This window comes from Eurypyga helias, unplaced genomic scaffold, assembly GCF_000690775.1.
Source record: "Eurypyga helias isolate BGI_N326 unplaced genomic scaffold, ASM69077v1 scaffold3280, whole genome shotgun sequence".
Lineage (NCBI taxonomy): Eukaryota > Metazoa > Chordata > Aves > Eurypygiformes > Eurypygidae > Eurypyga > Eurypyga helias.
In genome coordinates this window covers 7712-35029 of record NW_010224925.1, presented here as the reverse complement: position 1 = coordinate 35029, position 27318 = coordinate 7712, and the positions used below count along the sequence as shown (strand labels likewise).

Here is a 27318-nt window from a genome sequence, read left to right as displayed (position 1 = left end):
AGCTACTTCCCACACACTGTAGCACCATGTCGAAGTGACAGATCAGGATGTTGCACTAAAATAATCTGTAGCACTTGGTACAGTGGGACAAGAGAGACAAGCCAGTTATATAACAACATTATTATTGAGCTTATATTTGCCTATTCAGTCACTTGAAGATCAAAATACACTGTTTTCACTTGGAAAAATAAATTGCATATTGGCATACCTTTGAAATTCTGGTGGCAGAGAACTAAAATAATGTATAATCAGTGTGAAAGTTAGAACAGCTGTAAAAAAAAAAAAAAGACGACATTTATTTATTGCAGCTTCCTGTTTGTTTTTATTCTGATTTTTGCAGTCCTTCAGCATATACTCAGACTACCAGAGGTTAAACCAAGGTTGAGGTAAAGAGGATGCGATTACTATATTAGCTAAAAATTATTCTCATTTTTCCTCCTTTTGTATTATTCTGGTAGTTACTTTTAATACTAGTTCACTGCAAGATTTTTTACTATATTTGGCTTAGTGACTGTTAATTTTTGTAACAAATTTTCTAAGAATGCTTTTCCCTTGTTTCTTTCTGCATCAGAAACTCGAAAGACAGCAAAACACGTTGCAGGTTTATTAAAGTTGAAAATAAGGCGTGTTTGGGTTCACTGTACCTGTGTAAAGAAAAGGAATGTACAGGCAGTCAGTCAGTTCTACGGGAGTTGCAGTAACAGCATCGCTAAAGAACAGAATACTGGTTCAACTCTGGAATGTGAGAAACTATTTTTGGGTTGTTTTAGACCCTCATTGTTACAAATTAATCAACTGCTCTTTAAAGTCTAGAACTCATTAACTTTGTAAGTTTTACTGTTCCCATGACTGAACTGAACTTAAAATATCCAAGTTTACTTGCGTTGCTCACCTTGATCCCATTTCTGTCTGTGCTCCACTAGTATCCTCTTCTCTCTGTAAACAGGCAGGAAGATGTAGGTACTTGAGATTCAAAACATTTCAGAAGGTTTACGTGTGGTATGAGTTTATAGTTCAGCTCTCGCTATAAATCATTGATTTCAGCCAAACTTACACATTTTCTGGGTAGAAAGAAAATCTGATGGCTTTTTAACCCTACTGACACTGCGGAGCATGTTACTCACCATGTTGGATCCCGTAATTAAATTTTAGTTCAGTCCAACTCCTCAAGTTCCTGCTGCCAGGAAACTGCGAAAGGCGTATTTTAAAACAGGATGGGTTGGTTCCTTTTCGAGCAGTCCTAGCAGTTCAGATAAAGGGTGATGATAAGCGGCGTGTCTGGAACACGGTCTCACAGACAGGACTCTCAGAGGATTCTGTGGCTGGTGTTATGCAGGAAACAGGATTCAATTATCTAAATAGCCCTTTGGCCTTGTAAAAGGTAACTATCGAGTTTATGTGGGTCTACGTGTGACATTTCTCCCTGGCACAGCGAGTTACGGTCTCCTCTGTGACCCTGCCTCGCATGCAGGTTGGAGTGTAGGTCTGAGAGGACCCTAACACCCTCGAAATGATGCAGCAGTCTCTAGTGCCCAGAAGAAGACGTTAGTGGGCAAGTCCATCACAGAGCGGTAGGAAGGAGGGATGTGACACGACTACCAAATGCATGAGTGCAGAACCCATAGCTAAAATTCCTAGTTATCTCCTGGTATCCTCCAGGTTAGGCTTAACTGCGGAGGTGCTTCTAAACACATTGTTCGCACGTGGGGTGCGGTAGTCCTGACTTAGCAGAAGAAAAAGGGAAAGTGAAAAATGCACAGCAGTGCCTCGTGGTTTAACCGTAAAGTTTGTGTTAAGTTTCTTGACTTCAGAATGAAGATTAATGATTGATACGAAATTTGATCTGTTTCCTCTCCCGTGGAAGTAAGAAAGGTATTCAGGCACAGTGTGCTAAAATAATGCATGTTCTCTATGGTGTGGAACAGTTGAAGCTCTAGCCTTGGCAGAACAGATTGAGATGCACAATGAAAAGGAAAACTAAAATGAAAAAAATACTGAGTGAACAGCAGGGCCCATTTGAGGTGATTACAAAGGATGTTTCTTTATTCTGTCTGTTCTTGTGCAACCTGAAAACAGTAGCAGGGGGTTACAGGCAGAGTTCATCACGGAGTTGTCAATCACTGTCATTTAACATTTTGCAATGGAAGATGTCTTTATCCAAGGACAGCTGGGCAAATCAGAGAAACAGATTTGCAGTTAGTAGTCTGTCCAGCCTACACTAAGCAAACAAGGACAGGGCAGACGCACTGGCCTCTCACATAAAAATATAATGGACTCTGCTGACCCCGCTGCCCTCCATTCAGCTTCATTCTCAGTTGTATAAAAGCTTCACTACCCATTCTCAATTTCCTTTAATTACCTACATGATGCAGATAAGAAAATGAACCTCACTTACTTACAGTCAATGATCACAAACAGGAAATTAAGTAGGCAAGTTGTTTAAAATAAGAGGAGTGTTTTGGAGGTAAATAAAACATGTGCTGGGGAAGAATTAGGGAAAATGCATTTTCAGGAGTACCAGTTGTGCTGGAGTGACTTGGCTGATCCTTCTTCTTTCTGCTACTTTAAACTGCAAAGCAAAACTAAGTAAAAAATCTCCTTGGTAAATATTCTTTAAAATATCTTTGAAGGAGAAGCCAGTTAAATAGAGTGAAGCAAACATGCAGCCTTCTATAGGGCTTAAAAAGATTGTGACCTTAGGTTCAGAGAATAAATGACCACAGTTTTCACAAGAGATCTGTCAGAGACATTCCGGATTAAGCAGCAGTTGTCTTTAGTCGGTCTTCGCTTCTAATCTGTAGAGGAGATATGAAATAAATTAATGGCATTCTGGTTTTCTTTTCAAACCTTACATTGTCTAATACTTATCTTTCCTTTTGCATTTCTCTCACAGTTTAGGTGTAGTTTCATTGTGCCATTCAAGAAAACAGAAAATTGTGTGCTGTCAGTTTTCAAGGGGGGGAAAAAACAGCTGTATAACTGCTTTTAGGAATTGTCACAGAAGGTTCTGTGTGTTAGGATAGTAACGAGTGGATACGGTATTTTGCAAGTCAATTAGGTAGTTCTATTAGGTGTTCTAAAATTGCCATTTTTTCTTTACCTCACTCTGCACTGGTTTCCACTGTGAATATTTCATTAATACAGATTTGCAGAAGTCCGGCTGGAGATTGAAGACTAAAATGTGTAATATTGAATTTATAGTTTAAGAGGAATATAAAACCCTGAGCACTTTAATTTGATGGTCTCTGCTAAGCCCATAGTTCAGAAGACATTGCTCTTCGGGCTACCCATGTGACTTCTTGGATTATGACAAAAGAAATGCACTCTCTTCAATTACAGATGGAAAAGATACCACACATTATAAAACTCTTACTTTACTTGCAAGTTTTATACTTTAGAAAGATCATTCTAATTCCAAACAAGAATATGTACACATACATGCACCAGAGGATTTAGTGGAGGAAAAGAAATTACTGATTAAGTCACAGAACTGACTCTTTGGCCGAAATTGTAGTTTTTCAGATACTTCTGTTGAATTTTCTTTCTGTTAGAGACAGTGGATTTCCCTGGGAGAATGAACATCTCTGCTTTAGCTACCAGAACAATCATACTTGTTTCTCTCAGCCCCAGGGAGGTTGCTGCTCGTCACTCCATTTAGATTACCTGTTGGTGTGCAGCTCTTTTTTGCAACAGTAAGAAAGTTCTTCAACAGCTTTCGTTTTGGCATGAATAGTATTAGTCCCACTCTGAGCACAGAGGATGGTTGTCAGCACCTACTTACAATTTTGCTCTTTGCTTTCATTGCTGATCATGTGTTGCTTAGACACTGACTGCTCAAAATATTGGAAGTATATTTTAACAGAACCTTACCAGAGCTATTTCAAACCCACTGTGTTTCAAATACAAATAGAAACATAGAAAGCCTAAAAATTCAAAGTATGAATTATTGATTTCTTTGTAGCCAACCTTACATTTTTGTGAGTCAGCCAGGGTAGGAGATCTGTAGAAGGCAGTCTCAAACACTGAGTCCATCCAGTGAATGGAATTATTTCACTGCTTCTGTTTTCTTCTTCTCTGATGTTAAAATCAGCGATGTGCAATTAAAAAAAAAAAAACTATAATTGTGTGCATGTTTTACTAGCTATCGTTTTCACACACACACGATTTTGATAAGTAAGTGCCCTTTCTAAACATTAAAATGCTGCTGTTTTAACAATGAAATCCAACTGTAGGAAATGAAATGTATGTACTTGTAATGTCTCAGTAAGGAATAACAGTTGTTCTGAAGTTACTTACAATGGCTCATTTTTTTTATTTTTGTTAAGAACGCTGAGGAGTACGCGGATCTGCCTGTGAGACACAACGAGGATCAGATGAACAGTGAACTGGCAAAACATCTTCCCATTGAAGTCAATCCCCACGCGTTTGACAGTTCACACACGAAAACACACCTCCTGCTGCAAGCCCACTTCAGTCACGCCGCGCTGCCTTGTCCAGATTACGCAACGGATACAAAGACCGTGCTGGACCAAGCCATTAGAATATGTCAGGTATCGTAACGCATTTCAACATTTAACTCTTGTTGGTTTACTGCTTATTGTTAGTGTGTTGACATATTTTGAATATAGAAGAATCTGAAGATTTCTTGCAGTCTTGCGGGGGACTGGTACCACGCAGTACGGTACCGCTTTGTGTGGGGAGGAACTAGATGCCCCTAAAGGTGACACTTTACAGAACTGGCGGTAAAGGACCACACGGTAAAAGACCCTGGTACTCTGGCTGGAGGCACCTGTTGCCACAGAGCTCGCCTCTTCCTTCGTATGCAACAGTTTTCTATCCCTGTAACATGGAGTGTCATATGTAAGTCATTCCTGAATGGGTGTGCTCCCTGCAGGTCGTTATGCTGACCCCCAAGAACTTCAAGTCTCCCATGGCTACTTTTATTTTATAGCACTATAGTCACTGCCAAGCATAAAAAAAGAGCATGTTTTGTAATGTGATTTGGGATGAGATTTGGGGTTTCTTTAGCTTGTGGGAAGACGTCTTCCGTTTCCCAGTTTTCACAGAGTCAAACATGCTTGTACACACAGAGTGTAAACTCAGTCTGGAGGCTTGTGACTTTTCACAGTTGCAGTCACAACCCAGAGAAACTGAACTGACCATGGAGAGTTTGGGTAACCAGCGATCACGTGCCCAGCTGCATGCCACAAAAGAATTTTAAAGCAGCAGTCTGAGTTTGGAATAGACATGCTGCCCTGTCTGGGAAGCACAGTTACAGTTACAGCAGGAAGGGTGAGCTCTGGCTGGCGCAGAGAACAGCCGCCCCTCTGCTTATGCCGGAGAGGAATAATGCTCTCTTCAGCAGGGCTGGACAAGGACTCAGTCGCAGGTTCTTGGGAGATCAGGCAGCCTTCACAGACTAATCTTCTATCTTCCTCGGTTCAGTATCTGTGAAACAGGGGTAGTCATCCTAATGTTTGTTTGCTCAGTTTTTAACATCCTCAGCAATCTACATGTCAACGGTCAGAATGAGGCTTTGATCTTGTTTGAAGCCCGTTGGCAAGATGGTAACTACAAACATCGTTGTGTTGAGCCTGCCAGTTTGTAAAACCACGCTCTGGGAAACACTTAGTCAGTGCTCTGGACAGACGAAATGCTATGGGCAAGTCAGTGTCCCGTGATTTGGGTGAGTCTCAGCATTACACCAGCAAAAGCTGCAAGCTGGTAATACTGGTATCAACCAAAGCAAAACTGAAATTAAGAAAAGGAAAGTAAGAAGCAGACAACACCACAGATGTTACTGCTGCGCAGTCTTAAATGTGGCAACCAGCGCTGCTAGAAGGCACGTCCACTCCAAACATTTCAAATCAATAAAATCACAGTGCTGAAAGCTTCAGTGTACGAGCAGTTATTATTCATAATGCTCAGTTACTGGCAGAGAACGACGTCACTTGCTTAGGTCAGAAAATTCACCTTTGTTTCAAAGAAATCACATGCTTAAAGTCCATTCAGACGTTTGTGGAATTACGTGTTCAAGGCGGGTAATTACATATTGAGAAAAAATGTAACTTAAAGATTACATTACATAAAGATTCAATAATTATTTTCCTCAATATTTATCTTGCTTTGCTAAGAAATTTGCTTTTTAATCTTGTTACTGCATAGGAGGTATTTGAGAAACAGCAATCACTCAGAAGGAAAAAGCTTAAGACGTTCGACAGTTCCTTTAAGCGGAAGTGGAGTTCAGCAGCACAGCACTCCGTACTGTGCCTGGGTGCTCCAGCTAGCTACGGCATAAACGTTACACACAGAGTCACCTGAAAAATAAATAGTTCCTCTTTAAAAAAAAAACACCAAGAAAAAGGAAAAACATGCAAGCATTTTTGCATTTTGAAGTTGGCACATGGTTTACGTCTCTTGGGAGAATATTTGTTCCATCTTATTAGTCACGCTTTCCCAACGGAGGTTAAAGTTCCCAGAATCTAAGCAATAGACAGGGTTACACTTTCAGTGCTGGTTGTTACCTTTTTCCTTAGCACTGACCTGCTGATGAACTCGGGGTCAACAGAGGTGGAAAAAAAGATGTTAGTTGTGAGAAAAGCAGCTGAACCATAGAAGGATCCATTGATAAATGCGTTCAGTGGGTGATGTTCCCTGTGTGTGTGAACACGCGCTCGTGCACCACCAAACCTAAAGTTCTGCGGTGAGAGGGGAATTGTGTTTTGAGTTACGCTAAACTTTTGTTTATTTACTTACAAAGTACTTCAGCGGCTGAGGGCGTATAGCTAACCTTCACTTTGTGACCCGAACGTACACTGTTGGTTTTGCTGGCGGGGACGTGAATGCCAGGCTTTCCATATCAGCAGTGCTCTCCTGTTACAAGAAAGGAAGATCTTTCAAAGAGCTTTTACAAGTGGTTGCATCTCGGTACGTACAGCCGGTCCATCCCCGGTCCCCTACAGAGCAGGTTTGCCATGTCTAGCCACGATACATAAGCAAACTTCTTTTCATCGCAGATCATTGAACTTCCCTGCTCTTCTGTGCTGCCTTTCACCTCAATCAGCCTTCTCTCCCGTGGTCCTTTCACATCCCACCTGCTGTGTCCTCCCTCTAACGTCCTCTGGGCCTTTTTCACACCTAGCAGCTTTGGGCTGCATAGTGTTAATGGTCAGTCAGAAAACTGTGTGAACAACATCAGATAGATAAATCTAGCTGATGGATTTCAGATTTCCAGTCTCCACTAATAAAAAAATCTTGCAACCACTCTTAAATTAATTTTCATGAGCTATCTTAGAAGTTTTGGTTTCATACTAGAATTCTGTTCATGATCACAGAATCACAGAACGGTTTGGGTTGGAAGGGACCTTAAAGACCATCTAGTTCCAACCCCCTGCCATGGGCAGGGACACCTTCCACTAGACCAGGTTGCTCAAAGCCTCATCCAGCCTGGCCTTGAACACTTCCAGGGTTGGGCCATCCACAGCTTCTCTGGGCAACCTGTTCCAGTGCTTCCCCACCCTCTCCATGAAGAACTTCTTCCTTAAATCCAATCTAAATCTACCTGCGTTCATTACCCCAATCATTCAGATGTATTCTGCTACAGTTTTCCTATAGTTAGCATTTGTCAGGTGTAGATGGAGTTTATCTTAGCAAGATAAAGTTTAGTGTCTTTTGTAGTCAGGCTGAAACCCAGCATTCTTTCCCTTTTACTGCAGAAATACGGGGGATAGCAGTCTGTAACCTTCTGGAAGGCGAATGCCTCTCTACTCCCACACCCATCTCCATAATGAATGGCCACTGAGGCTTTGACTAGACTGAAGGAGTGTCCCTGCTCTGCACTGAAAACCTCAAGTCGAAAACAAACAAGTTTGTTGTCACCACAGGCTTTCATAGATGAAGCACAGAAGGTTTCTGTGGCTCAAAAAAAATCTGCCACAAATTCTGATGTGACCTTGGCCAAGTGTTTAATTTTTGATTCTGTTACCTTTAATACAGTTGGAGCAGACTGCATGTGCTCTTCAAGCCTCGTGCTCTGCATTATTTTTGCTGGAAAAAGGTAGAGGTGTCAGTCAGATGGTGCTGAGCACTCCCGTGGCTGCTCAAAATCAAACGCTTCTCCACTTCTTGCAGAAAAACGTCAAAGAATAAAAATTCTAATGAAATTATCTGTCTGTTATTTTTATAGAATGTAATTATTATTGTAAAGACAATACCCCACCTTTTTCCTATCTCAAATATGTGAGACAGACTAAGACTAATCTCTTTTTTACTTCTTTTGCAAGTCTTGTATTTTGTGACTGTGTATTCAGTGATCAGGTCTTATTCTGCTGTTCTGTCGCCTGTATTTGCTTTAATTGAAATGGATCACTGAGGCAGTCATGCTGTCAGTCTCCGATTCAGCAGGGCAGTCTCTTCTCGGAAATAATGTGACAGTTGCTAGCTTTGCATTGGGATTGGCCACAAGCCTCCACTTGTAGTATAATCGTTGATAAAATATTGTAATATTGCCAGGAGTAGAACTGCCATGGAGCTGAGCCTTAACCTTTGAGAAGTGTTTATCTACGGATGTGTTAAACGCATCTCAGTAGGGTAGCTGTGCACTGAGAGAAGATGGACGTGAATCACAGAATCACAGAATGGTTTGGGTTGGAAGGAACCTTAAAGACCATCCAGTTCCACCCCCCCTGCCATGGGCAGGGACACCTTCCACTAGACCAGATTGGTCAGAGCCTCATCCAGCCTGGCCTTGAACACTTCCAGGGATGGGGCATCCACAGCTTCTCTGGGCAACCTGTTCCAGTGCTTTACCACCCTTCCTGATATCCAATCTAAACCTCCCCACTTTCAATTTAAACCCGTTACCCCTTGTCCTATCACTACAGGCCCTTGTAAAAAGTCCCTCCCAGCTTCCTTGTAGCCCCTTCAGGTACTGGAAGGGGCTATAAGGTCTCCCCGGAGCCTTCTCTTCTCCAGGCTGAACAAGCCCAACTCTCTCAGCCTTTCTTCGTAGGATGAAGACAGATTCCAAACTGCAGAATAAATCTAGTTTGTACATGCCAGAAACGAGGACCTTGTAACACTGTCACTTATTGCCTGCCTTTCCCTATCATGTTATTCCTTCCGAGAATCTGATTTTGACAGGAAAGAAAAAACTCCCTGGGTCAAGCACCGCCTATTCCTTGGCTGGACGATGATGTGCGTGACACTGCTTTACCCAGTCTGAAATAGTTAAAGCGAATAAGTTGGTTTCTGGTCGCGTGAATTGGAGCTTTTGCTACAGTTCTGCTCATGAGAATCATCACTGTGGTACATGTTCAGGGTCGTCAAATATTGCACGAAAATGCTGCCAGATTCAGCTGGTTTTATGAGCTCGCTCACATGGGAAACGCTTACCCTGCTGAGCTGCAGACTGTTCTGGCTGATGGTGGGAGCTGTACCTACTGTTCCTCACTCACACAAGAGGGGCTTTCCGGCCACAGCAGAGAGCAGAGGTGCCCAAGCTGCCATTCCCAGGCTAGAAGAACGAGAATGTCCCTCAGCTCTGGACTTCCCATCCTCCCCGAACCTCCTCGGTTGATAACAGCCACTAGAACTGTTGACCTGGGGAGCCATATCCCTTGGATCATTTGTTTTCCTGAAGTTCTTGCAGAGCCTCAGTGTGTTGTGATCTCCTGTGTTGTCTGTTGTTAGTGCAGGGGTGCCAGTTACTTTTGCTCCAAGGTGGTGGGAGTTCCAGGAAGGGCCTGTTTTACAGCTGTGCATGGAAGACTTGTCCAGAAGCGCCCAGGGCAAGAGACAGTTGCTGTGTTTAATGGGTGCGTTGGCAACTCTAAATAAATGGGCCGCTTTGCTGAAGAATGCAGAGGATTATTCAGGAGCAAGCGAAGAGCAAAGGCCATGCCACTTTGGCTACCACACGTATTCTTTGTGCATGCGGTAAGATTCCAGCCACAGCGCTGTGTTGGCGATTTTAGTGAAGTACTGGCTGCTTTCAAGGTCGGGTGGCTATTATTTCACAGTAGGAGGGTGGAAATAATAGAATAATCAAAAAAAATGGGCAGTAATGCTCCTTTATAAAAACTCGACAGCGGTGGAGAGCTGTGGAGTGGCAGTGCCTGGACGTGTTGGGGTGGAATCACTTGCTGCCGGCTGGTGTGACATGGGTATGGATGTGGGAAAAGGGAGGGTTACCTTTGTGGCAGTGGTGTTGGGGTTTTTGCTTGCTGTGGATAATCGGTGAACTGGGGTATAGCAGCATCTTGGTGACAGTTTAATGATCATTTGGTGCTGCTTATATATAATCCCTCCCCCACCCATGACAAACCTTTTCCCAGTTGGGGCTGGAGGAAATGAGTAATGCTTAACCCATTTGTGTGATCAATTCACTTAAGCAGCTACTGTGAAATGTTAATCACAACTTTAATTTGTACTGCATTAGCATTTTGATTAACTTGTAGGCTTGCTAGCACACTTGAAGCACTTTTACTCATAGTTACAGCTCGGAAATGACTTTTTGATTAATTAAGTTTGTTAGACAGCAGCTGAGCTTCCTGAATGCTAACCTTATGGGGCTAAAAGTTCAGGAGAAAGTTACTGGGAATAACTGTTGCTGTCGAAAAGGATTCTTGTGAATGCACTCAAAATTTTTAATTATTGACAAAATATTACATCACTATTTTGAAACTGACTTTAAAGGCTAAAGAGGGCAGCTTTATTAAGAGAAAGATGCTGTATATTTTTCATGAGCTTGGTAGATTTGTGCAAGATTTGGAACAGATGCCACCTTTGAGACATTGTTTATGTCTAGGAAACTGGGATTTCTTGCCACGAGATTTTTCTCAAAAACATTTGTATTGTATTTACAGTTCACTAGCATAATAGAGAATATGAATGTATTCATTTCTAATTTGAAAATAAATTGGATAGGGGGACTCAGCAAGTTCTGAACATGGTGGGTTATGCCCTACTGAATTTATATTGCTGGTATCGCATTCCAGACCCGCTTTTATCTCTGCAGTACTATCCCAAAAAAAGTAAGGACCCAAGGGTTGCACTCCACTAAATGTAGGCAGTATGTGATTTGTCCTTCCCCTGGTTCTGATCGTGCTAATAATGTTACTATGGAGGCTGAAGGATGAATACAGGGATAGGAATCTTACAAAGCAGCTAGGAAGGTCGTCATTTGCATACATCAGTGAGACCTTTATGATGATGGGAGAATGAAGAATTAGTCTCTCCTAGGGGGGTAGCAGAGCATGTGGAAGTAGGAGCTGAATATGCTTGTAAAAAAAGTGCAGGGAGGGGGGATGCCGAGGGCCGTATAAAAGGAGTGCCTCCTGAATAGGATTAATTACATCTTATTCACTGTATCTCCGATAAAGTGCGGGGGGGAGGGCGGTCTGTAGGCTGAAACTATACAGCTGTATAAGTCTGATTTATGTGATCTGAAAGAACTCCTCCCCCTCCCCAAATTGATCCTTTTCTAAGAAGCAGACTTGGGCTACATCTCTGAAGTGCAAAGGTTCTGTGGATACCTGTTTTACCAGTATGTAGCATACAGAAGGTGTGTATGACCTTAAAAGCCTCTGTAAGACTTCTTCAAATGAATTCCAACTTTTCAAGTCTGTTGTTGTTTCTGGGGTATCTAATTGAAGCATCATAATTGTGATTCATATAAAAACCTGAAAATTATAGTACACGGCATGGTTTAACATCTGGAAAAATATTTTACTTGTATTAGTATGATCTCAAGTCACATGTGGATCACAATATAATATTATGTATTGGAAGGCTTCCTATGTTTGAAGCAAGTGCAAAAAAGATTTATTATTATTATGAATTCATGGTTTTCAGGAAAATCAGTAAAATACATACACCTTTGTGTATTATTATCTATAAATATTTGTCATATAAGGTCTGTAGTCCTAAATAGCTGTAATCAGGCATCATTCTAATGACTTTAATAGATCTATGAGTTTAAACTCATATGTCTAACTGGTCTAGTCCTAGAAAACAGAACTTAGGGCATGCAGAGAAGGTGAGAGTGAGGATATTTTGATTATTTGGTGTTGGAATACTATACACAGTAAATTCAGGTACAAAAATAGGTATGAAATCCAACCAGCCTTAACTCTGCATTTTGATGTAACTGCAGTAACAGTTTATAGCATTTTAGTTTACACAGTTTATTTAATTTAAATTATTGTTTCCTTCCTCAAAGCATCTCTGCAGAGTAAGTTTGGCCAAGAAACTGTTGGATTTACCTTACACGGACTTTCCAGTCTAAGGTGAATGTCATTCTGCACAGAGCGCTGTGTACATTAGCGTACCTGCCTTCAGCTTCCCGAATGAAGGCACTCAAGAGCATGTCAGAGTCTGATAAGCACTGATACAAAAAAATTAAAAAAATCTTTTAGGAGTGGAGAAATGTGTAGCTCACTGTGAGTGCTCCTGAAGGTTCAGCTCCCATCCCCCAAGTCATGACCACCAGTGGCGTCACTGCAGGCCTCTGACTTTAACTGAGCAATCGCAGGTGTAACTCTCGGCCACAGTGGCACTCCTTAGGTTACCCCAGTCTCCATAGCTCGCCTCTTTATCCAGAGCTGTCAGCGTCGTTCATCTAGCTTCATCGCAACCTTCCTTAAATATAATTTAGCCCCAAAATGTTGGCATTTATGTTTACAATGTTTACAGTTACATTTATATTTACAGTATTGCAGTAGAAATGTTTATTCAGAGTTATATGACAGGTGACTTCAAACAGAAGAAGAAATTATTCCAAGCAGCATGCAATCTCTGTTAATAAGATGCAAGCTGTTTCATTTTAACACTCCAATAACTTATCTTAAAGGAAAAACCTATTTAAGTCATTTGAGTAGATCAGAAATTCTGCCGGTTGTACAGTCTCTGTTCCCCTGCCGCCTACCCAGTTGTACAAGAGTGATCCAGAATATCTGGCTTTCAAATGAAGGATGTGAAAGTAATACCGAAAACAGTGTTAAAACTTTGCGAAAAGTTTTAAAAGAAAAGATATTTCAGTCACTAGATGCATCTCCTAAACGGGTGGGGGAGGAGTGGGGTGGATATGTTCATTATGGAACAGTTTAGTATCTGGTATTTTCAGAACATATTCAGAGTGCTTAAAAACACCAGAGAAGGCGATGTTGTGCTGTCAGTCTGCCCTGCCATCAGTGTTTTGCTATCAGTGAGTGTGCCACACACTCGCCTCTCCCACACCCTGCCTCCATCTTTGCTTCCCCTCCAGGTAGGAAATCAGAAAACATAAATTAAATTCCATGCATGGGCAGTAACTTTGGCTAAAAAGAGACAAACTGTAAAACATCAGCTTCATGTTATACCAGAAAGGTACAATTTGACCAGTTTACATGATTCAGTATTTAAGGATAACCAACCACTGCTCCTGAAAATAAGGTGGTGAGGACCTGATAATGGGTGCTGAGGGTTTCGTATTACGGCACTGCTGGAATTTAGAAATAAACAGCAAGATTTTGATCCAAACATTTTGACATTCAATTCCGAATATCATCCGAATGAAAATTTTTGCCATTCCCGACAGGTACCCTTACATCAATCAGTTATTGAGCATCAGCACTTCTGTCTACCCCTGCCATGGTTTATAGCTTGTTGCTTCCCATGTTGGTACAAGCCAAGCTATTTTTGATAATGACAGATGAATTGTTAAAGGATGTGTCACTAATTGCTACTATTACTTTGTGGTTGCCCAAATATGGCACTTGAAAGGCTTAAAAGCCAATGCCTGATTTTCATTAAAACACATCTCAGTACAGGCCTCTGCTTTTATTCTCCTGAGTGCAGGAAAAGGCCCAAGTGAGATGACAGTAAACATGTTTTCATGATAACAAGCAATATTTCTCTTGACTCCATCTATTTCCCCCATCTTTTCTACTTGAAGTTAAAAAGTGGTGGGCTTGGGGCTTTTCAGTTTTTAACTTGCTGGTTTACCAAAAAGTATTTGTATGGGTTTTTTCTGTAAGTAGAAGCATCTTTACAGTTTCGTTTTTGCACTTGCACTCACTGTCCTCGTAAAGAAATTGTCCTGTGCTGGCGTGAAATTCTGAGGCTAGAAAGGCAGATAACCAGTTTGTGCCATTTCTCAATTTAGAATAATGTTCTTAATCTGTTCCAATCTTATCAGTTCTAAGATATTTAGAAATTACTTACTTTGCCAAGTAAGATTTTAAGTTAAGAAGCCATAAATTTGTAGAAAACTATGCTGGCCTGTAGTTAAAAACAACCACAAACCAAACAAGCAGCAACCCGGAGACACTGGAGAGACTAAATGTTATTCAGCAGAAAACAAATATTAAAGACTTACCATTTTTATTTTGTCTATTAGATTATCATCTTTATTTAGTTGCTACATTTTATATAGCTAATTTGGAGATAGGGGAATGGCTCAATCTGTTACCTTGAGTATTTATAGGAATTTCAATAACCGTTTGAAAAGGGGGAGAAGGGAAAAGAGAAGACACAAGAGAGAGAGAGCTAAAACGAGCTATACGCCAAAATTAACTGGAGGATCCTTTCAACCTAGAAAATCTCCTAGAAATTGATAGAGGCCTACAGATAGATATCCCGTAATCTATAATCCATAATCAAGCATTTGTGTGTTTTACACTTCGCGGAAAATGAAACGTGTGCGGGTTTCCAAGGCAGCCGATGAAACAAGCCAACTTTACCATTGTTCTGACTTTTTCACAATGGCACTGTCTTGGATTTCGCATCCAGATAGGGATGCTGTGAATAAATTCTATGGGTCAAGAAGCAGAAAATAAGGAGGAAAAGAGGATTTGCCATGTGGATTCATTATAACAATGTGGAACACAGAGTCTCACACACACAGGCTTTCCTTACTCCCTACGGGATATCTATCTGTAGGCCTCTATCAATTTCTAGGAGATTTTCTAGGTTGAAAGGATCCTCCAGTTAATTTCGGCGTATAGCTGGTTTTAGATATATTTCTCTTGCGTCTTCTCTCTTCCCTTCTCCCCCTTTTCAAACCTCTGTTAAAAGGGCTGGGGGAAGAGGAGTAGATTTTGTTAAAAAAGAAGAAAGAAAACAATGAACGCAGTGTTACGCTCATGTCATCAGAAGCACTTTACGAAAATACCACTGCTTCAGGCTGACTAAAAATACAACTTACTGTATTCTTCTTGCTGCTCGTGGAAAAGAGGGTATCTATACACCCATTATTCGTCACGTATGAACGGCAGTCTCGTCACGGAGGGACGTGATGTTTCAGGCTATGTCAGAATAGCAGAAGAAATGACAAGAGTCAGGTAGTGAAGAATAGGAAGGACATACCATGCCACCTGAGCAACACGCCCAGAGACATGGGCTGTACTGAATGCACAGCTTCAGTACGTTTTATAATGTGGAAGCACGTAAAGAACAACTCGCCCTGTAAGTTTAAAAATCGGACTTCCCTCTGATACATGCCGAGGGCAATTCCCTCTGTATCTGTCTAAAAATAATGTGAACAAACACATAAATCTACAGGCCATGAAGCTGCTCCTTACAGATGTGACTTCTAACATGATTTTATTTTTTTATTGGGTAAAAAAAAAAACCATACCTGGAAATCACCTTGGCAAGCCAAGTGAAAAGACAGAGAAAGAAAACCACTGATGTTGTGCTGTGAGGTACTACTTCCAGGGTCACTAGGAATGTTATCAGGGTGTTTCAGGGCTCTTCCTACATAAAAGCCAAGTTAAATGTTAAATCTAGATCTATGTTAGCTGCAAGGCACTTCATCCACAACATTTGTGTAATGCAGGGCAACACTTCAAATATTTTTCAAAGTGTCACTGATCTTATCACCCCGATCAGGAATAAAACCTGTTGAAATTGCATTGTAAACTGCTAAAATAAACTCTGTGACTGGCCACAACTGAAACTAACTTGTGTCTTTACACTCCGTATTTCTCCAGAATCAGTGTAATTTAATTGAAATAGCTCTGCATGTGTAAACAACTCCTTTGTTTAAAGAAGATTTCACTGTTTAGTTTGCCTTAAGTAAATGCTGCCTTTTGTTTGTCCGTATAACATTTGATTAAATGTAAAGACTTACAGAGGCAGCTTCTCCTCATTACACTAGTGACTGGAAAATAAACTGATGCAGGTATCTGCTGTCTAAGGAAGGATCAAACAATATCATTTGTCTTTAAAGAAAAACCCGTGGAATCATCTTAAGTCTAGTCCTAAAATCGAACTACAGCTCTCCTGATATCAAGAAGATGGTATTTAAAGAAGTGCTGAAACTGAATACCAGACTCGCCTCTTGCTTTCTTAAAAAAGCATTTTCTAGTATTTTAATCAAACACCCAATTTCCTACATAGCAAAGCACTTTTAAATATGTGACTTTCTACTGAATTCAAGTGTTCTAATATGAGGACCCACACTTTGTTGTGATTGCAGTGGTATTAAGCAACAAAATAAGCAAGACAAGTAACATAGCATAATTTTCTTCACCAGCTGAAATGCTTCTACAAATCATCATAATTGTTTTAATGTACTCTAGGCTGGGTGAAAAGAATGTATTCCAATAACTGCATTTACTATTTTAAAAAATTATGTTGAAACCAGAAGTTCATGTTTGACACTTTCCGCTTTGGAAGAACTCCTAAATTCTCTTTCAGACTAACCAAACAGAATTTAAGTCCAGTCAGGAAAAAGGCAAGCCTAACAGTTTTTTTTCGTGTCAATGAGGCCACTCGCAGTGCACCATCTGTAATGAATTTTGCAGGTTTAGATCTTCATGCTGGTGGTGCTTCTAGAATACCTTTTACTTGTATTGTCTAAAACAGAGTAAGTGGCAATGGAAGAGCAACTCTCCCGACGTGAAAGGCAGGATGATGGTTAACACTGTAAAGTGTGATGTGGAGCTGGGTAGGGGGTTTTTGTTTGCTCAGGGGTTTTGTGTACTTTAGGAAAGCTTTTCAGGTTCAGGACAGAGATGCCCAAAGAGAGACAGCCAAGCATCCCCCATTCTCAAGACAAGCAACTGCTTACAGTGCAAAGGGTGACATCCATGTTATTTCTGACTGCTCTTACGCACTCTGGGTAAGCTATTAGCTGTTTTGTAATCTTCCTTCAAGGTTTCAGCTTAGGTGTCTGGGTTGAACAAAACCTCAAAAATGCTCATTAAGCCAAATTTTAGGGTTTTTATCTAGTCCAATTCAAGTGATTTTTTTTTTAAGTCCTTAGGCTAAGATGAGAATAATAACTGCTACTGGTAAGTGGCTTCAGAATTAATTTTTGAACAAATGTAAAGATGTTGGGTTTGTTCTTAAAAAGTTCAAGGATTTTTGAATAAATATGCAATTCTGGCAAAGCTCTCATGTCAACCTGTAAACCAGTACTGCAGGTAATTGTAACTTCATCCTGTACAGTAAACTTTGAGATTTATTGCTTTCATTCTGAGTTGGATTATGTAAATGAGAGGGTATTTGTAAGGAAAAGATCCCACCTTCTGCTCTCACCCCCAAAAACATGGTGTCACTTACATTTCAAGGGTAGGAGTTGATGATGATGATGCAGATGATGATGATGCAGGATTTAATCCACCTTTTTTCAAGGTTAATTCAAAAGCTGCCCACTGTCATCAGCAGAGGTTGAAGTAAATTCCAGTGTCGGAGACCTAGAAATTCCTGTATGTTAAACATGAAATAAATGCTTTTACTTGTGTGAACCAGGTACACAATTATACTCGCATTCTCTTATTTTTATGTATGTCTCCTTTGATTAGGCAATGCTGGATGTTGCAGCACATCATGGCTGGCTGGTGACTGCTCTGAATATAACCAGTCTGGTGCAGATGGTGGTTCAGGGCAGATGGATACACGACTCTTCCCTGCTTACTTTGCCCAACATAGAGCTGCAACACCTTTACCTTTTTCGGTATGTAATTCTTCAGAGCCTTTCCAGGTTTGCATTTTCATTCCACCTCTGAATGCTGATTGTGTTTGAACGTCATTGTTGTGCCTGAGACCGTTCATTAATGCATCAGAAGCAAAACTGATTCTTTCAGCGTGATGCCTTCCCAAATGAAGTTCCTGTTTCTGTTTTCAATATTCATTGATTAATTAACCCCCACACATTATTTTAGGAACTGTGATTCCAGACAAATTAACAAGAGATCACTGGAAGGGTTCCAAGTCCTAACAAATCTAAAGCTGTATATTAATTATCTCTTTAGTTTAATCCGGTATAAAAACACATTAGTATCCATCTTAGTATCGTAGATAATGCTAAGCTCTGTAGATGCCTAGATGATGCAGGAATTAATGCTACCCAAAAATAGATGACCAACGTTTCATAACAGAAACCAGTATCAAGTTTTACCACTAAAACAACTGAAAATAAATGTTTGCTTTCCCTCCTTGGGCATATGTTTTGCTGTCTGTATCAGGAAGTGGAGCCAAGGACGAAGGAAGAGTGTGCATGGAGGTTACCAAGGACCTATCGAGTGTCTTCCCGAACTTATGGCTGCCTGTGAAGGAAAGGAGAATGTTTTTGCTTCCATCGTGGACAGTGAGTTGCAAACAGCACACATATCGCAGGTAATGCTCTCTACCCGTGGTCGTTATCGGTGTGATTGGAAATGAAGAGTAGTTGGGTAAAGAAATACTCTCTTCGCTTCCCCTCAGCAAATGCCACGCAATGTCCTGTATGAAGCGCAACACGTTCGTTGCTCTAAATTGAAAGCACTGCTAGCTTTACAGGGCTGCCTCTCTGCCTGTTTTCATAAGTAGTTTTCACTTATTCCCTGCTAACCAGTAACAGTCTGGTTTATGGCTGATACTGCCACATCTCTGCTCTCGAGATGCTTCTCTAGGTCGTTCAGTCTGCTGTTATCCACCTTTTCATAGCCCGCTATGCACTAGGAATACATGCATTGCAAATGTCATCGTAGCTGGTTTCTGAAGTGGTCTGTCAAACACCGTTCTTTTTTCTGACGGTACCCTTAGTAGAAGATCCAGCACTCATTTTCTGTTTGAAACAGAAAAAGCAGATGAAATTTTCACACTCCACAAGGGGAAGAAAAAAAATACTACCTCAAAATGTTGAGGCTGCTGGAGTCTTATTTTCAGTTTGGTTTTCAAGCCATTTCCAGGAAAAGGCAGCTATACTCCCTAGTATTCATCACACGCTAAGCCCATTGATTTCAAGTAAATGTGTGAAAGATGGAAACTTCAACAGCTATACTTCAAATGCTTTGTATTTGAATATTTAAAAGGACAGCAATATGTCCTGTGTTTGACTGTTCAGCTTCAGTTAAACCTGTTACTGGTATGCAAACAAGAAGGAAAGTACTTAAATGTCTACAACAGACATCTGCATCTGTAACTAAATTAACATCAAAATTTTGAATTAAGAAAATGTATTGACATCCAAACAACGCTTCCTTTAACAACAGATTTCTAACATCATACACACTGATTTCAGTCCAACTTTCGGATGTGATAAAAAATTAGAACATTGTTATAATTAGTTCAGGGAGAACTCAGAAGTAAACTTACTTAATTTATTTGCATAAATTGCCATTCTGTTATCTTTAAAAGCAAATGCAAATTGGCTCTGTCTGATATGATGATGGTTATTTGGCTCAAAAGTGCTTCAATTTGCGTAGCAATCTGGTGTCGTCTCTGCAGTGAGGCGATCCCAGGTAACATACAAATCCTGAATTATTCCAGAAATTAGTATGTTTAAAGCATCAATTTAAGTGCTAATTGCAGTAGTAATGAGAAAAAGCAGTACTACTGTGAGATTTACATCTACTGCCCCATCAGTATGCCTGGAACGGCTGCTGACTGGCAGAGGATTTGGCTGCTAATTAAATAATTGTATGCATGGCAGTGTTCTCGTCTGATTCAATAGATGAAGATTAATCCTCAGATAAATATGTTTGGCTGGTATTGAAATGTCTTAGCAGTTTCTTCAAAAATAGCTTGTGTTTATGTGCTGTGTACGTTCACACTGTGAATGACTCTGTGCCTCTATATGTCTGTGTTTGTAAATACAGAGGCATATGAGAGGGAAAACCATAATGCCTTAGCATAATATAAGGAGAGAGTTTCGTTTCCCTCAGTTGGGAATGGCTGTATTGGCTCTAGCAAAGCCATGACTGTATTACGCAGCTCATTGCAAATGTGAAATGTTTGTACCAACGTTTTATGTTCTTTACAGCATTTTTTTTCAGGAAAAAAAAAATAGTGTAATACCTTGCACAGAATTAAAATCCGTATTGAGACTGCCCGTTGAGTGCCTTCGTATGCAAAGTCCTTCAGTGCACACTTAGTCAAGGGCCAAGCAGGAGAAAAATACTTTGTTAAATAATGCATCTCTATGTTATATTTTCGATGGTTAAAGAATATATGATTACAGAGTTTAAGGCTGTAATTCTGGCACCAGGTCAGAGCAAAGTCAAATAAAGTGGGAAGTGCACCACTAAATTGCCAAAACACATTCTTCTCCTAACAAACCTTTTCGTTCTCACTCACGGTGTATTGAACCTCTCTCTGAAACCTGTTACTAGCATGAAACTGGTCAAAACAGCTTGAGCTTTACATAAATTTGAGGCAGCCAGGAAAAGGAAGAAATTTCACATTTGGAAAGAAGAAAATGTCTTTTAAGCAGATTGGTAATTAATTTTTAAACAGCAGCTCTTGAAGCTGCTCATGGATTTGGAATATTAGGCTAAGTCCTGGGGAGACAGATTATTGGCAAAAATGCTAACGATGTTATCAAAGGTTCATGAAGAATTTCTCATGTGATGATGATTTGGATCTATGGGTTTAGTAGATAAACATATATAGTACATACGTACCTGCACACATGGGGCATGTTGATATGTTTGAAAGGAGATCATATGTGCTTGTGTCATTCTACACAGCAAAACAACAATAAAATTGTCAAGAAATACCTAAGGGACATGGGAGCCTGAGTTTAATTTTCCAAAAGTTAGTTATAATCCTAAACCTCATTGAAAGTCAGCAGGGCTTTAAAAGCTGACAGCCTAAATTCAAAAACTCTTCAGACTGTAACTCTGGTCTTTGGCCTAAGCTCCACGTCTGTTTCAGTGATTCATTCTGAATCATGGTTCTTTAACAAATCTTTCCCAGTTTCTAAGTCACTTGGGCATTAGGCCTCTTTTAACATACTAAGCTGATATTTATATTACTGGAAGAGATACAACAAACCTCAAGACTGAAAAAAAAATATCCCTTCTGTAGTATTGGCTGCTTTTACTTCAGAAGTATCTGTGTTCCTATAATCTTTTTCATTTTCAGCTGCTACTACTCGACTTTTTTCCACAGTAAGAAAAGCATTTCTTCCTTTTCTCTGCGTTGCACGGATGATAAAAAGGCAGCCTGCTGTCCACACTGTATCGGTGATCAGCAGTGCTAACTCTGCCTTTAATACTCCAATGCGCAAGGCCTGGAGAATGGCATACTACAACTGCTTTACTGTGTAATTAGGAAGTTGCTCAGAGTTGCTTTGTTGTTTGCACCGTAAGAGCGACGTGAGGGCATGACAGCCTGTGACAGAGAGAGTATGTTGGGATTGCATGGTGTAAACCAGACCAAATCACGGTCTCCAACGGAGCAACAGGTGACACCACTGGGGGAGCGAATACATTATGTCATCTGCTGAAACTGAACGTGGTTCTAACAGGTCTTGTAACAGGTCTTGTCCTCTGAGGTAGAACACATAAAACTTTCTAGGTAAATGGTACCCCAAGTATAAGCAGAGGGGTGATCACCGGGTTGGTAAATAGGAGGGTGCCTCTACTGCACCCAGCCGAAGTACGCTGCTCTGGTGCAGGGAGTCTCACACGGTAGGTCTGCACAGTCCCTACAGTAAGCTTTGTCTTAAAAACCTTTACGTTCAACAAAATCAGTAAAACCAGGTAAGGTGTTACTACCCAAGTTGCCTCATCCAGTGTGAGCTGCGGGAGGGGATTGTAGTGGTGTCTTCTGTGTTAAATGCAGCGAAATCCTGGCAACAACTAAATAATTAAGAATGTCTGCGGTGTTTTTTCTCCTTCTTCAAGGTGCTGCCTCTTTTTCCCCCTTTCAGGGCTGGGACAAAGAGGGATATCTTTTCCCTTAATGTTTCATTTTCTGTTTGAATTTGCCTGCCCTCTCGTAGCTAAGGCACTATTAGGACATCAGTGGGATTCATCGGTGTCCCCCGCGTTTACACTGCAGGTCCTGCGTGCTCACAGCTGGCCCTCCCCACCTTCTCCATTCAACAGACACAGCTGTTCCTGCAGCACACAGAAGCGGGGGGAGAGAGATTAGTTTTTAGCCTAAATCAGTTTTCTCATTCAGTCCAGCCGGGCTGTGGTAATGCGGCCATTTCAATCCGACGTCAGCCGAAAGGGGCAGTCCTGCCCCCCGCCCCCCGTGCCATTTTCACCTCTTCTGACCTAGCTCACTGCACAGCTGCACAAAGGCTGTGGCTGGTCGGGACGAGGAGGTGGGAATGAGCATCCGGGGATGAGGGGAGGAGGAATCTCATCAACCCTGTCACTGACAGTCAAAATGGCCTGTAGCCAAGTGGCTACGCGAATGCTTGTGCCAGCAGGGGAGGAGGCTGGACCACTTCTTTCAGTGGCGCCGAAGGTTCATGCTTATTCAGAGTACTCGCAGGATTAGAGAATATGCTTCCACAATCAGCTTTAAGCTGATCTAAGTTCATGCTGTCACCAAAATGATTAGCAAGCTGATCCATCTAGCTGCACAGTCACAGCAGGGTAGTGCCAACATATGGGGGGGGGGAGGTGCAGCTAGCTGGCGGGGAGAGGGGCAGCACTACCTTTTCCTACAGCGGTGGGATCTTAGGTCTGCTCTGCCTACCATATCCCGCATTCCGTATTAATGTACGCCGTTACTGTCAGCATGAATCATGATAGCGGTGATACCTCCAAAAAGCGAAGTGAGCATTCACTGGGGCTGTAGCCCTTCTGGCATAGAAAAAGTAACCAGAGACACATCAAGCACAATCTAAACGAAACTAGATTTTGGTGAAACACAAGACAGGCAAACCAGTATGCAAAAAACAAAATATACTTTAGTCTTCTTCCAAATAAAACATTTCTGTTCCATGCCAGTGTTGCCCATGCAACTCAGCCTACCCTTTTCATTCCCACAAGTTCCCATTTTGACATCTGCTGGCTCTTTACCAAGACCAATACTCCTCTTTCCTTCGGCTCCTTCCCACCCTCTGGCTTTTCACATGTGTTTTTTGGAAACACGGGTGAAGTGCTGGTTCCTGTTCTGTACTGGGAAGGAGGGCAGGGCAGAGGGCGGTTCTTCAGTTTTGGTTTTTTTTCTTTTCCAGTGCCAGCCTCATCTATCTTGTTCAGCCATAGTGAGGCCACAAATCACTGCCTCCATTCCACAGCCAATTTTCCCCTTTCTTCTTCCTAACAGATTTCATTGAGTGGACATGCTGGTTTAACTAAATGAAAGCCTGCATTGCTCCCCTCCATTTCTGTCGCAGCTTCTCAGAGCTGCTTTTCCTTGTGCGATAGAGACCGACAGGAGACACACAGGGCTGCATTTCCAGGGTGCCTCTTTAAGGTTGAAGGGAACGTCGTGTGCAGCTACCCCAATCGTGTGCCTCTAACAGCAGCTCTCTGTACAAGGATGAGAGAAGGTTGAAGGCCTGTTACAGCTCATGAGAAATCACAGAGACTTAAGGTTCCTCAGGAGGACTGTAAGAACGAGGGTTTGTGAAGATCAGTGCAAGAAAACCTAAAAAAAAAAAAAAAAGCTGGGGATAACTTTGGATATGCAGTTGAACTTTTGGTTAATTATCCAAACTGATCCTCTGAACTCTCTGAGGTTTGCCCATTGCTAATTAGCACTGCAGTGACTTGTTCTTTATGGATTATGCTAAGGAAGTTTAATTTAAAACTTAATTATACTAGTTTTTACATGGCTTATAGGGAAAAAATACTTTAATCGGGAGTGGTAAGGAATTCTTCCTGTGTTCAGACACCAGTAATCTTAGTGAGGCATGTATAACCTGCTTGAGGAGTTTCACATTTGTTTTCTTTGCTTATAAGAAAGTAGAATAAGAGGTTAATGAAAAGTATTTTATGCTCTGAGAGTCATATAATTATACATGATGCTCTAATACATCATAAAATACTATTAATATAGAATAAATATGTAGAATCATAGAAGGGTTTGGGTTGGAAAGGACCTTAAAGACCGTCTAGTTCCAACCCCCCTGCCATGGGCAGGGACACCTTCCACTAGACCAGGTTGCTCAAAGCCTCATCCAGCCTGGCCTTGAACACTTCCAGGGCACACAGCTTCTCTGGGCAACATCTGTAGACTGCACACTGAATTGTTATTGTTATGGTGACGATGGTCTGAGTTGTATAGATCATCTTGTAATCCACAGGGATCTGTTTTTTCTACAGGCTTGGAATTTCTTGTGCCGTTTGCCAATTCTGAACGTCAGCCTGAGCATTAAGGGCTGTTGGGATGACCCAATTCAGCCACAGAACGAAGTGCCTGTTCCTTTATTGACAACAGACGCGCGAGATGACAAAAGGTGGATCAAATTACATGCTGATCAAGAGTACGTGCTCCAAATCAACCTGCAGAGAACCCAGATGGGGTATCAGGTACATTAATTTATCACTTCCTTCCTAAGTGCACGTTTCCAGTAATCCATTTAGATTATCAATAATGCTTTATACAGTATAATGAGGGCAGAGAGTGGGGTGTGGTTTAAGTATTATGTAAATATAAACACTTTCAAAACATTTTATGTGTTAGTAATGAAGCAAGTGATTTTTCAGGTTGCAATAGGATAGTCAGTAGGTTTACAGTAAAATCTTAGAGCAATTCAAGTCAATGAAAAAAAAATCTGTCATCATTTTTTACAAACCAGAGGCTCATAAAGTTCATTTGCTGGGGTGCTACAAGCAGTGGCGTTAGACATGGTAACTGCACAGGCACTACTTAAGTACACACCAGCCCCCAACTCCTACCACTCATACTCTTGTACGTCCTGCTTCCCCAAACCACTTCAGAAGTTTCCCCATTATATTCCCATGTAGCTCCAAGCTGCATACCAGCCCCACACCTCGAAGTATGTTTCATAGAATCATAGGATGGTTTGGGTTGGAACTTCAAGATCATCCAGTTCCAACCCCCCTGCCATGGGCAGGGACACCTTCCACTAGACCAGGTTGCTCAAAGCCTCATCCAGCCTTTTGTCCAGTTTCTATTCATAACACATAACAGACACACTTCCTAACCAGCAGCCACGGAAAAGCAGGGAGTAGGAGCATTTCATGCAGGGATCCACTGTTTTATAAACCTCTCCTAGAATTTGATCCATTTTCAGTAAGAAACTGCTGGATCAAACTGTTTCTGAAGCTTCATTGTGATGGTGGTGCTTTTTCTTCTGTATAAATCTTAAGTAAAACCTCTCCATCTACAGAACACGAAATGAATGCTGATCAAGTCTGCCTCATTAGATCTTTAGCTTTCAGCAGCAAAGTCACTGCCTTAAAGAATCACTGACATAATCTTTCCTTTTGCTGTATCAACCTCAGATAAAGACCTCAAGTGCTGTTTTTGTCTTTATGTTAATCTTCAACAATATTGTTTAGCATTATTTAAAGACACAAGGTTTACAGTTAACCCTTCTGCAGAGAATAGCATTTGGAATACATTAGGTGAAATTACAAAAAGGGAACTGTATTTCCATTCAATTTTTAATAACTTACAGAATAAGTGAAATAGTATCTGTGGACTATGATTTTTTTTTTTTAACCCTTTGGAAAGAAATAACAAAAATATTTTAGTCTGGCTAAATTAATCGTCTTAAGTAAAAATTCACAAGAGTGTGGTTTTGAGGTGTTTTTCATTTAAGGAAGAATGGCATTTTGGAAAGGTGATTTCTAGTTTCACTAAACTGTTTCTTTTGCCCAACAGGGAAAGCAAGACAGTAAAGCAGCGGCTCCTCGGTTCCCCAAAGTTAAAGATGAAGGGTGGTTTTTGATACTGGGAGAAGTCGATAAAAAAGAACTCATCGCCCTGAAGAGAACTGGATATGTCAGAAATCGAAATACTGTTTCTGTTGCTTTTTATACTCCAGAAACTCCTGGAAAGTATGTAAAATTTAAAAACTAAGTTCTTGTAATGATTATCTTTTCCAAGTAGTCAAGACCTAATTTCCAAACTAATGCTTCTGCTTTGTGCCGTTCAGATGTATCTACACGTTGTACCTCATGAGTGACAGTTACCTTGGCATGGACCAGCAGTACGATATTTACCTGAACATTATACCAGCAAGCGCATCAGCACAGGTCACAACAGAGGTGCCTGATGCCGTGAGTCACCTGGCTCTGAAGTAAGGTGATCTGAGAAGTCTTGCAGCTAAGACATCTGGTCGTTCTGGACATCCAAAAATGTGTTTGCCTTAGCAGAACCAACTTCAAACCTCAAGACAACCGAGAAATTGAAGGTGACTACTGTATTGACTCTGGTAACGCAGAGTTAGCCACAGTGGCCTTACCCCTCTATGAAGATCTGTCTTTTCTTGTTTCTTCTTCCAGAAGTCATGTTGTTAAGTGAATTTTGACACATCAAAATAAAAGACTAAAAGATACTGTAATTTGCGCAAATTTGGGGCTATAGTCTTCGTTTCAAAAGGTGTTCTGCAGCCTAATGTATTAATGTAGTTTAAATAGTCAACTTCTTTTTAGGGAAAAATACAAAATTTGAACTGCTGAAAATATTGATGGATGTGTTATTTTCATGTTTAATAAAAATATGTCCATAAGAATGTTTTGCGTTAGATTTTTCAATGTAAAATATGAGATATATAGTAACTAAATCATCCTCTTACACATACTACATTTTGAAGGTGATAATCTTAAGGAAAGACTTCACAAATTTATATTAATTACACATGCAGTAAATCTTGTTATAAGAGCATGCTAAAACAATAGAGAATACTGCAATTTATATCATAATTAAAGCTTAACCTTTACATCTATGTATATACATATATATATTACATATTTACAATTTCTTTACTTTTTTTCCTGAATTTTGAAGGACTAAGGCACGTAAAGTCAGGTGTCCTGTTCCAGGGTTCAGTGCTGAAGTGGGCAACTACGTTCTGTAGCTAAGGGAGCACGAGGCTCCAAAGAGGGGGTTAATGCACACAGCAGCTTAACGAGCAAGGAAGAGTTCTGCCAGGTGATAGTGTCTAAGAGGTGCCCAACTCAGTGATGG

The 27318-nt window shown here is 40.8% G+C and overlaps 1 protein-coding gene across 1 annotated transcript in view; it reads left to right on the top strand.

Annotated features, from left to right (window-relative positions):
- Positions 1-26493, top strand: part of LOC104506279 (activating signal cointegrator 1 complex subunit 3-like) — a gene marked incomplete at its 5' end in the record, with an annotated part of 133137 nt that extends 106644 nt beyond the window's left edge. The window contains 6 exon segments of the mRNA XM_010147180.1: positions 4326-4550; positions 17790-17941; positions 18453-18603; positions 24483-24689; positions 26011-26186; positions 26285-26493. Of these exon segments, the coding sequence (XP_010145482.1) occupies positions 4326-4550; positions 17790-17941; positions 18453-18603; positions 24483-24689; positions 26011-26186; positions 26285-26432 (1059 nt within the window).
- Between the last annotated feature and the right edge of the window lie 825 nt (positions 26494-27318).